At 46.4% G+C, this 11,031-nt stretch overlaps 1 protein-coding gene across 1 annotated transcript; it reads left to right on the top strand.

The window, feature by feature from the left end:
* The first annotated feature begins 249 nt into the window (after nucleotides 1-249).
* On the top strand, nucleotides 250-10,456 carry HSPD1 (heat shock protein family D (Hsp60) member 1). The gene is made up of 12 exons (XM_061377080.1): nucleotides 250-402; nucleotides 1,053-1,228; nucleotides 4,020-4,272; nucleotides 4,830-4,912; nucleotides 5,560-5,655; nucleotides 6,073-6,166; nucleotides 6,569-6,737; nucleotides 7,092-7,191; nucleotides 8,099-8,344; nucleotides 8,676-8,850; nucleotides 9,382-9,560; nucleotides 9,651-10,456. Exons 2-12 carry the CDS (start codon nucleotides 1,055-1,057, stop codon nucleotides 9,801-9,803), a joined length of 1,722 nt encoding a protein of 573 aa, XP_061233064.1. The 5' UTR covers nucleotides 250-402; nucleotides 1,053-1,054; the 3' UTR covers nucleotides 9,804-10,456.
* Nucleotides 10,457-11,031: the final 575 nt, after the last annotated feature.

Raw genomic sequence — 11,031 nt, 5'->3', positions numbered from 1 at the left:
AGGGGCCAGGGCCCGGGCACCAGCCCGGAAGTGAGCGCGGCTCAACTTTGACCTTCGGCGAGCATGACCGTTCCAGAAGGTTCTGGAAGTGGTGGGCCCCAGAACATGGGTAGTTCATGCGGGAGAGCTCCGCGCATGCGCCTAGCTGTGCTGGCGCTGCGGCGCTGCAGGGAGTCCTTGGCGCGGTCGCGGCCGCGTTCTTCCCGGCGGGGCGGGGCCTGCACGGCTATGCTGGTTCCCGGGCCGGGCGCTGCGCAGCCCCACATGGGCCGGCGTCTGGCGCGGGGCGGGGCAGAGGTAGTGAGTGCCTGGCGCGTTCCCGTTCGTGCGCGCAGATCTGCCCGCTCAGCTCCCGGTCCGGACGGTGGAGGCTCCTGCTGCTTCTCCCCGCGCTGCCTCCAGGTGAGTGCGGTGGCTGGCGCGGCCCGGCCCGTCCCGGCCCTGCCCGGAGAGGGGGAGCTGCCCCCGGCCCATTCCCCTTGCGGTACCAGTTAGCGTTCGGGGACGGGCTGCCCGCACGGTGAGTGGCCGGGCCTGTTCTGGGTGCGCGGCGGCGTGGCTGCTGGCTGAGGCGCTGGAGCGGGGCCGCGCAGTGAGCCCAGCGTGGCGCGGTGCGGTGCGGCGGGGCCCAGCGCTGCAGCGCGGCCGCGCTAGCGGCAGGGGGCGGGCGGCTCTTGACCTTGCTGCGCGTGTCCTGACGGAGCGGACCATGTGGCCGGGGGCCCGCGGGGCCTAGTCCCGCTCCCGCCGCCCTTTACGTTTACTCGGGAGCCTGCGCGGCGCTGGCTCTGCTATCTTGTGCTGCCGGTGGGCAAGGCCTGGTGGGGGCAGCTCGGGGCTGCTTGCAGGCTGCTCGGTGGGGGCATCGGGGCTCCCCAGCCCTGTTAACTTGCAGTTGCTTGTATATGGCGCCACTTGAACCAGCAGGAAGAGTAAAAGCGCGCGGTCACTTGTTTTACCTCATGAATACTTTTCTGTCATTTTTATGCCAGAAGTAGCTGTGCAGAAATATAACGGTTATGTTTTATTCTGTATTTGTTTTAATCTTTTAGAGATGCTCCGTTTACCGACAGTACTCCGTCAGATAAGACCAGTGTCCAGAGCACTCGCCCCCCATCTAACACGAGCATATGCAAAAGATGTTAAGTTTGGAGCAGATGCTAGAGCTCTTATGCTTCAGGGTGTAGATCTTCTAGCAGATGCTGTAGCAGTCACCATGGGGCCAAAGGTAAGGGAAGAATTTACTGTATGTTAGCGCTGTGATGTGGTTGAAGACACCACAGTAGAAAGCAGTTGTTTTAGTGTGGTAGAGCTGCATTATTACTGTCTGCAGGTGCATACCACGAGGTGTGGGGTATGGGCACACTGCTGCAAGCAGCCATGTTCTCCTTTCTGTCACCTGAGCAATGACAATGGCACATGTGCTTTTCAAGGATGGCAAGTAAAATTAACTGAATCGCTGAGAGAGTTTATTTGTTAAAGCAGTGTGAAGGTTATGGGGATGTGCACTGGAGGTTGCCCTGGTTCAGCTGATAGCCTGTGGCAATGCAGTGGGTAACTGTGTCTGAGTGAAATAGCATGTGATTTTATTAATATCCATTATGGGTTTATATCATTTTCAATAGTACTTTCACTTTGTTAATACTGAAATGTAATTCTGAGTTCTCAGTTGGCTGGTAAATAAGTGAAGCTCCATGGCAGTCGCATTAGTTCCTGTTCCTTCCAGGATAGGACACAGTGTCTGATCCCTGTAAGATCTAGGTCTTTGGAAGCCTGGCTGCTGTATTCTGCACAGTCATGCAATGTGCAGTAAGGCTTGAAATGAAATTCCTATAGAAGGGAAAGACACCAGTTTTCTTTGGGCTCATAGGGATATCTCTACATGTAACAATAGCTCTTTGTAGGGCTGCTTGGCATCTATAAAACTCATTCATTCTTGTGCATTTTTGGTGCTCTGTTATCTTTATTCAAAGTGAAGATGCCAGAAGCTGAGCAGATGAAGGTTAAGGGACTGTGATGTCAGCAGGATGTGACTGATTTCCATAAAGGACCAAAGTTTAACCATAGCTGGTTAATTTAACTCTTATTTTTGTGGATCAGGCTGCTTGGAATGCCTCAGCATCATTCCAGTGGTTACAGGGCAGTTCCTGATGCAACTTACTGTAACCTTGTGGGGGTTTTGTTCCAGTGTTCTCACTTGGCTGTTCTCATGCATGTGTGAGATGTAGGGATTGCGCTGAGGTGGCTGATTCTGCTTCCAGCGTTTTTAGGAAATATCACTGTGGTGAGGAAAATTCCCTCTGGCACTGTTCTGTAGTGAAAGAAATGTGGTTTGCAGTCTCACGCAGTCTTTGGTATTGCAGCTGACATGTGGAGTTCCTTGTCAGAACTAGTTCATGTAAATGCTTGGATTTGTGAGCTGCAAGACTATGCAGAACGTGTGTGTGTGTTTACTGGTGGGGTTTCTTGCTTCAGAAGCACAGATAAAAGGTGTCTGTTGAGTGTAAGTCATTTAGTACAGTAGGAGATGAGAAGGTTTGTTGTACTGTTCTTCACATCAAGCAAACATGTGGAATGAGACCATGTCAAAATACAGGATAAAATTAAGCAAAATAAATTCAGAGCTTCCCCATAGCAGGATCCTCAGGAGAGAGTTTTCTTCCTCTTGAACCGCTCTGACCTGCGCCTTTCCTGAATCTCAGCTAAAACAACAGCAAGGAGTCGGATGGTGCATTACTTTGGCATAGCTGTTGTAGCAGAGTTAGAATTAGGTAAAGCTTTCACAGGTTCAAGGCCTGAAGCTTACCGTTTCTTCAGCCGCTTCTGGGGCTGGCTGTACCTCAGAAGCAGCGCAGCCTCGTGCCTGGCAGGAGTCCAGAGCTGGTTCAGTCCCTGAGGCAGCTGTGGGTGGGCTCTGTGCTAGGGAGGAGCCCAGGGCACGCCGCACTGTGCTGCACTGCACTGCACGGGAGGCTTTAGCTGGCTGGCTGAGCACGTGACGCGCACTGTGCTTGGGGCCTGAGGCGCGCTGGTGTGTGATGGGCTGTGGCAGTTCCTGGGCACGAGCCAGCACAGTCAGCTCCGAGCCAGGGCTGGTGGGAGGGGACTTGTGCTGCAGGGTCAGTGGGGAGCCATGGTGCTGAGCGAGGGCAGTTGCTCTCCCTTCCCCTCTGCTGACAGCTCCGGCTGTCAGGGTTGCTGGGGCAGTCTCAGGGCAGCGCTGGACAAGGGTTGTCTCCTGCATTGCTGCTCCTCCAGCTTGAACTGGAATGTGGTTGATCGGGGCAGCTGTTGAAGCTATTGAATTCATCTGGAAACAAGTAATCCTCTTGTACAGATGCATCTGCCACTGTCCTGTGTCCACTGAATGGTCCATAGTTCCCTGTATTAAGTGTGCATGTAGATGTTGCATAGGATAGTCCAGCCTTTCAGCTGAGTGCAAGTGTGGGCTGGGAGAAGAAAGGCTTGTTAGCTTGCAGTGCCTAAGGAGTTATTGCAACACACTAACACAGATTTGTTAAGTGTTCTCAGTTCCCTTTGCTAGTCGCTAATGAGGTTTGCAAGTGCCTGCTTCTCCCCCAACCCTGTGAATGTGCAATGAATTGAGCCTTCTATTAGTGTTTCTCAGTCACATAGACTTCTTACTGTGATGCAGTGGAAATTCTGTAAATTCGGTTCATTATGTTGATATATTTTGATTTTAGGTGAAAATATCATTCTTAAAGGGAATGTCTCCAATTATTTTTCTCTGTAAGGCCAGGCTTAGTTTAACAGCAGACTTCTGGGCCTGTGGGCATTATGGCTGGGGAATGGAGTATAAAACCTTGGAGCTGTTTTCCAGTTCTGCAGGACCTTGATAGTGTGTCTGCGTGGAAAAAAAAGCCACAGCTGAAAGCTCTGTGCTTTAGGGTGATGTTTCTGTTCTGCTGTGGCTGTTCAAAAGGATGTTGAGCTGAACTCTTAGTCATATGCTGTGGCTTATGTGGCTTTAATTTAATACTCATTCTTTGTGCCCCCAGGGAAGAACAGTTATTATTGAACAGAGCTGGGGAAGTCCCAAAGTGACAAAAGACGGTGTGACAGTAGCAAAAGCAATTGACTTAAAAGACAAGTACAAAAATATTGGAGCCAGGTTAGTTCAAGATGTTGCCAACAACACAAATGAAGAAGCAGGAGATGGTACCACTACTGCAACGGTACTTGCACGTGCCATTGCCAAGGAAGGCTTTGAGAAGATCAGCAAAGGTGCTAATCCAGTAGAAATCAGGAGGGGTGAGTTTCTTTCCCTTCTTTTTAATGTTTAAGCCCTGTTTTGTTGGCTTTTCATATCCTACATTTGACTGCCTTCCTGAATAAGTTGCTTTCTTTCTGGTGACCCACATAAAGCTTTATATGAAGACCAGTGTGTAGAGAACCCCCTTATTTCTGTTATTTACTCTTAACTATTCTTTATTTTCCTAATCTTTTTACTATTTTATATGCAGTTGTTTAACTTGTTACAGGTCAACTCCAGCTAAAGCCATTTCTGCATTTAATTCATTTGAGAAATACATAAATTTACTGGCGCTGTGTGAATAAAATCACCATGAATTTCAGTCATAATGGAAAGTATGTTCCACCAATTCCAAAACATCATCATTATGTGTACAAATGAGAATATACATGGAACTAGAACTGCCAGCCACTTGCTTTTGAATGCAGAAACTTGATCTGTTTTGCAATGTGGACTTTGGCTTAAAAGTTAAGCTGCTTGGGGGGAGGTTATGTTGGCTTGTTTCTGTGCTGTATACCCTGTTTTGTTCACTCACAAATGTTCTCTTCGTCTTTAGGGGTGATGCTTGCAGTTGATGCTGTCATAGCTGAACTGAAGAAGCTGTCCAAGCCTGTTACAACTCCAGAAGAAATTGCACAGGTTAAAGTCAATCAGTAAAATACTTAAACCAAGTTTACATAGCTGTTCTTCAAAACATGTTTTGTGAGTTCAGGTTTAATGGAGTTAGGGTGTGCAGATACGATGGTATTTTTCTTCATATAGCAAGGTTCAGAGTATATTTGATTGAATGGTCTTCATGGTAATGTGTTTATTTTCTTGAGTTACTTAAAATTCCCAATGTTCTGCCTTCAGTTACATTGCTAGAAGTTGGATAGTTTTCTTCAAGTTTCATTCCAGAATGTCTTTAATTGTCTTACTTGGGAAGAAGTGATGAGACCACAGATATGGTTATGGGTGGGAGATGGATGCAGACTTACAGGGGGTGGCAGATCTGCTGTGAGAGGCTCAGGTTGAGGTGGGTGCCCAGTGCCCAGCTCTGGGTCTCAGGCACCAGATGTGTTGGCCCTTGTGGCTTATTCACCCCATGGCTGTGGATTGGGATAGCCTGTGCGAGCCGCAAGCTCTCGTAGCAGTGGTGGTGTGTCCTGTGGGGGTATCCTGCAGCAGCGGCCTGTCCCATGCTGTCAGGAAATGGGAAAAATGAAACGGGTTGTTTTGATTTTCTTTGTAGTAGAGAAACAAACCACTTGTTTTGTGAAATGAGATGAAATGGCTTTCTATTTCAGGTTGCCACAATATCAGCAAACGGAGATCAGGAAGTTGGGAATATAATCTCTGATGCAATGAAAAAAGTTGGTCGAAAGGGTGTGATCACTGTCAAGGTAAGAACCAGCCAACAGAGGGACCAAGTGCAAAGCAACTGTCTCCACTTAGGAGACATTGTGCCATGTGATACAGTTGCTGCTGCTCAGATACAGTATCTTGCTGTAGTTCCTTCCTCTCCAGATCATTTATATCAGGGTTTGATCACTGTTCATTCTTACCGTCCCTGACAGTGTTCAAGGCCAAGTTGGACAGAGCCTTTGGTGACATGGTTTAGTGTGAGGTGTCCCTGCCCCGTGGCAGAGGATTTGGAACTAGATGATTGGAAGGTCCTGTCCAAACCAAACCACTCTATGATCCTAAAACTGATGTGGTGCAGAGCCTTTCATTCTGTGGTGCATAGTATCCTAAAACTACACCTGTGCCTTCGTTGTAAATAAAGGATCCTTAACATAGACTTTCTTGTATCTAAACAGGATGGAAAAACTCTAAATGATGAATTGGAAATCATTGAGGGTATGAAATTTGACAGAGGCTACATCTCGCCGTATTTTATTAATACAACCAAAGGTAAGTTAATAGTAAGGTGTCAGGTAGGGTATCTTTATTTGGAACTTTCAAGAGTAACTGTTGCAAAGGCTCTGTAGTCTGTTACACTGTGTACAACAGCAAATGGAACAGGGGTCCTTCCTCATCAGAAACTGTTAACTCCTGGTAAGAGGTTGGAGTCCTGAGGTGTTTATTTTCCTTTGCTGAGTGTGGACAGTGCCAGTGCTGACACTGAGCTGGGTTTGTGACACACCAGAGCAATGTACAATTGAAAGTGGACTCCTGGATGAACCAGTTTGTGGCTCTGTTCAGTGCTGTTGTGAAGTGCAACAGTTGCTCCAAAGTAACTCCTTCAGCTTAAGAGAATGCTTGATACATTTTTACAACGAGATTTTTTCAGTTAACTGCCTGTTGTTTCTGCAGGCCAGAAATGTGAATTCCAGGATGCTTATGTTTTAATCAGTGAAAAGAAAATCTCTAGTGTGCAGTCCATAGTCCCTGCTCTTGAAATTGCCAATGCTAACCGCAAACCCTTGGTCATCATTGCTGAAGATGTTGATGGAGAAGCCCTCAGCACTCTAGTCTTAAACAGGTAACGCTTAAAATCCATTCTTTTGGATAAATAAGGGTTCTTTTTGCATATCCATTCTTCTAAGGGAACATGTACAAAAGCATGTTGTTTGAATTTGTTGTGGTGCAGTGCTGTGGTCTGGTCTCTTACCAGTACCAAAGGAGCAGCAACTTTTGCCCACAGCCATACTTCGCATCAGTCCAGACAGAGCTTTGCTTGTTTCCAGACTACCTTTTTGAACAAAACCAGTTCAGTTCATGAAGGCCTGCCTGTTTGTTTGTTTGCTTGCTAGAGCTGTGCTGAAATCATTTGGTTTAGTAATTAGAATTGTTCTGAACACATGTGAAGTGTTCCTCTCTGAATTCTTCTCTTCAGACTGAAGGTTGGTCTTCAGGTTGTTGCTGTAAAGGCACCGGGTTTTGGTGACAACAGGAAAAACCAACTTAAGGATATGGCAATTGCTACTGGTGGTGCTGTAAGTAATGATGTTTTAACTGGCTTTGTGCTCAAAGAAATGCTAATGGTATTTAAGGAGGAAAGGAATGTCTATTTTTAGGTCCATGGCTTGTCTTAGAGGACACTGTGTCCTCTTCTTTCAAGAATGTAGCAGTGGCTCTAATGTTTCAATCTTTATTTTTTAATGCAGTTACGGATAACTGCTGTGCAGGACAGCCCTGGCCAGCCATGACCAATATGTCCTTTTAACTGGCTGAAGTTACATACAACTTACTTGCAACCTTTACGTTGTTAAGGGGGTGGAGAAGCTTCATGGAAGTTGCCTAGAAATAGCAAAGGTTTCTTGGTATAAAACTGATGGTCTCACAATTGCCCAGACTCAAGTATAGCAAATACAGTTGTTTCACATGTGTGGGATATCTAACTTTGCAAATAGTTAGTTGATGGTCTGATTAGTGTTCCCTTATATTGCATTTTCCTTATATACACTTCGTAGCATGATAGTGGGATCCAAAGGTGGTTGTTGAATTAAAACTTAATGTTTAAGCTTAATGGTTAATGTCAAGAAGAGGGGCACAAAGTAACAAGCCAACAAGTTGTAGCCTAGAGTCAGTTTAGTGCCAATATCCGTAACTTCTGAAAAGACAGGCAGGACTGTAACACAGTTCCACTCTCCAAGCACTTGGAACTGGTGTGTTACATGAGTCAGTCATGAATAGGAAGGGGGCAGTTCCCTGTTCTGAGGGCCAGTTTGTGAGGTACCCACATGCTTGAACTCTTAGCAGAAGGGAAGAGTTTTGTTGAGCTTGGCTGCAGCGGTCTGATTGTTTTGCACTGTTAGCCTACTGTATGTGTTTGTGTGTCTGAGTGAAAAATGCATGTGTGGAGAAGCTGGGAATTCCAACCTTTCATATAATTTGTCTCAGGTATTTGGAGAAGAGGGTTTGACCCTAAATGTGGAAGATATTCAGCCTCATGACTTTGGTAAAGTTGGAGAGGTCATTGTGACAAAGGATGATACCATGCTCCTAAAGGGGAAGGGTGAAAAGGCTCAAATTGAAAAACGCATTCAGGAAATCATTGAACAGCTGGAAGTTACCACAAGCGAATACGAAAAAGAGAAACTGAACGAGCGGTTGGCCAAACTGTCTGATGGAGTAGCAGTATTGAAGGTGAGAAGTTAAACTTCTTGGGAAGGGGCATCAGTCCTCCATTGCCAGTGCAAGTTATGACGCTGTGGGGGTTGTGCAGTCTCGGCAGCTGGTTGGGATAAGCACTTTGACTACATTTACAGTGCTGTAATTCTGTATTAAGAACTTGATGAAACACACAGTTGCAGTTAATTACTTTGACTTTTAGGGTGCTGAGGTACAGGGGAGAGCAGGGGTTTGCTGTCTGGTGCTTTTCATTGCCGCTTAGTTCTGTGCAGCAGTGGTATAGCCAGCAGTGCTCCCCCAGCCAGGCCAAGAGTGTGGACCTTGACACGTGGTTTGCTGCATGCAGGTTGGTGGCACCAGTGATGTTGAAGTGAATGAGAAGAAGGACAGAGTTACTGATGCCCTGAATGCGACCCGTGCTGCTGTGGAGGAAGGCATTGTTCCAGGTGGTGGCTGTGCATTGCTTCGCTGCATTCCAGCATTAGATGCTTTAGCTCCAGCTAACGAAGATCAGAAAATTGGTAAGTCAATTACTTGCACATGTGGTTGGAGGTGTTAAAAACAGACATTCTCCTGTCCTGAGGCATTGCAAGACTTAAGGACAGGTTGCTTTCACTGAATTTGGAGTTACACCTTTAGAAGCAAATAGGAAGGAGCTTTGCTGCATCTCTGCCTTGGGTGTGGAGGAGCCAGTAAAGACAAAGGAGCAGTAGTCCCTGCAGAGAACTGCAAACCATTAATGGAAGAATTGATTTGACGGGCACCACTCCAAGCAAATATAAAATGTAAGAACTCTTAAGAGATTGTGTGGCAAAGCAGATGGAAAAGGGCTCTATGCTGTGTTCCAGGACCAGAACCGTGCGTGAATATCCTGCAAAGATGCCATGTATTGATAAGTGTCAAGCAGCAGAAAACTTTTTTCTCTGGAAGTGATAAAAACGGCTCCTGTTCTTGCCCAGAGGGTTCTTGTATTGATCTCCAGCACAAGGGCATGCCTTGGCAGTAGGAGCAGCGTACCTAGCATGTAATTGTAAACATTGTTTTTCTTACAGGCATTGAAATCATAAAGAGAACATTGAGAATCCCAGCAATGACAATCGCAAAGAATGCAGGTGTTGAAGGCTCACTAATAGTTGAAAAAATCCTGCAGAGTCCCTCAGAAGTTGGCTACGATGCAATGCTCGGGGACTTTGTAAATATGGTAGAAAAAGGAATCATAGACCCCACGAAGGTAACCTAGACCAGTCTTGATTCTCAGCTTTCCCTCCTCCCACCTCATGTGCTGGCAGCAGGGGTGAAGTTATTTCTTCCCTATTTTCAGGTTGTGAGAACTGCTCTGATGGACGCCGCGGGTGTAGCGTCTCTCCTATCAACGGCAGAAGCAGTGGTCACTGAGATGCCAAAAGAAGAAAAGGAGCCGGCAATGGGAGGAATGGGTGGGATGGGTGGAGGAATGGGAGGGGGCATGTTCTAATTCCTGGGCTGGGGATGCATTGTGAGCTGGGCTGTCAAGGACTTGACAGTTCTGATTTCAAAAACTTGAGCTGTCAGTGCGGGAGGGTGGATAGTGACTGCAGTGAGGCTGGTGTTGAAAAGAATCACTGTAACCATCAGTTACTGGATTTCATTTAACACACGTGTAATTGTTTACAGTCATTGTCCATGCCTACAGATAATTTATTTTGTATTTTTTGAATAAAGACATTTGTACATTCCTGATAACTGGGTGCAAGATCCATTTACCAAGGTCCTGATTGAAACTTAATTAAGGCACTTGATACCCTGTTTTGGAATTTATCGGTGCTTGCCAGTACTAGGAAGAACTTGGAAGCCACTGTGCGGGAGACAAGAGAATTGTGTACGAAGTAGGCAAATACACAGTTATGTGACCTTTCTGTAATAAAACAAGCTGCTCAAAAGTTACAAACTGTATCACCTTATTCATAGTCGCAGGAGAACCTTAAAGTCCTGCTGCTGCTTCTCAGATTTTCTAGAAAGCTGACAGGGCCTTTCCCTCCAGGAAACATTCCTTTGTCCAGAATGTTTCTCAGAACTACAAGCCACTTGCCTTTTGGTAAGAAATATCTTACTACAGTTCTTTGAAATATTAAACTATGCTCTGAAAATGAGGCCTGTGCACTGACTTTATTTTGCCCTCTCTGTACTGCTTGGTTTGGGTGCTGGAATGGGCAGTCCAGTGCATAGCTGGGGAGGGAAAGTGCCCTGAGGATATGAAACTGGTAAGTCCTCTTTGCTGTGGGTTTCTAAATACTTCTCTTGCTGAAGCGTAATATGTGGTTATCTCCTGCCTTGAGCCTTTCAGTGTCGTATTTCAGCTTCCTGTCAATTGGTTCAAGGATTTAGTTTGAATGACTTTGCACTAGATGCTGCTTTCCCTTATGTGATGGCTGTTTGCCACCTGCTGACCTGCCACAGCTTTTTAACATGGATGTGTGAAGTCATCTGCTTTCCAAACTTCAACAGGATTCCCAAATTCGTCTTATGTTCATCTCTCGTCTCAACCAGCATCACTTTACAACTTCTCAGTGCTATACAACTGACCTCTCAGTCCAGCTTCCTACCTTCAGTAAGAGCTATCCTTCAGAGACAGGATGTGTGAAGTGTCAGTTCTTTCTGGAAAGTGGTCTGAAACTCTTCTGGGGCCGTCTGTCCTGAAGGACACCTTCTATGTCATTTAATAC

This window comes from Neopsephotus bourkii, unplaced genomic scaffold, assembly GCF_033783945.1.
Source record: "Neopsephotus bourkii isolate Nb327-2 ecotype Australia unplaced genomic scaffold, CSIRO-AGI_Nbou_v1 NB_196, whole genome shotgun sequence".
NCBI classification, from domain to species: Eukaryota; Metazoa; Chordata; class Aves; order Psittaciformes; family Psittacidae; genus Neopsephotus; species Neopsephotus bourkii.
The sequence above is the reverse complement of the archived record's forward strand: the minus strand, read 5'-3'. Positions and strand labels throughout refer to the sequence as shown.

Bases quoted from the DNA above. Each gene is read 5' to 3' on its own strand.
- HSPD1 (XM_061377080.1), top strand. From the start codon at position 1,055: ATGCTCCGTTTACCGACAGTACTCCGTCAGATAAGACCAGTGTCCAGA. The intron at 4,913-5,559 runs GTTAAAGTCAAT...TTTCTATTTCAG, and splicing joins CTCCAGAAGAAATTGCACAG to GTTGCCACAATATCAGCAAA. The intron at 6,738-7,091 runs GTAACGCTTAAA...TCTTCTCTTCAG, and splicing joins AGCACTCTAGTCTTAAACAG to ACTGAAGGTTGGTCTTCAGG.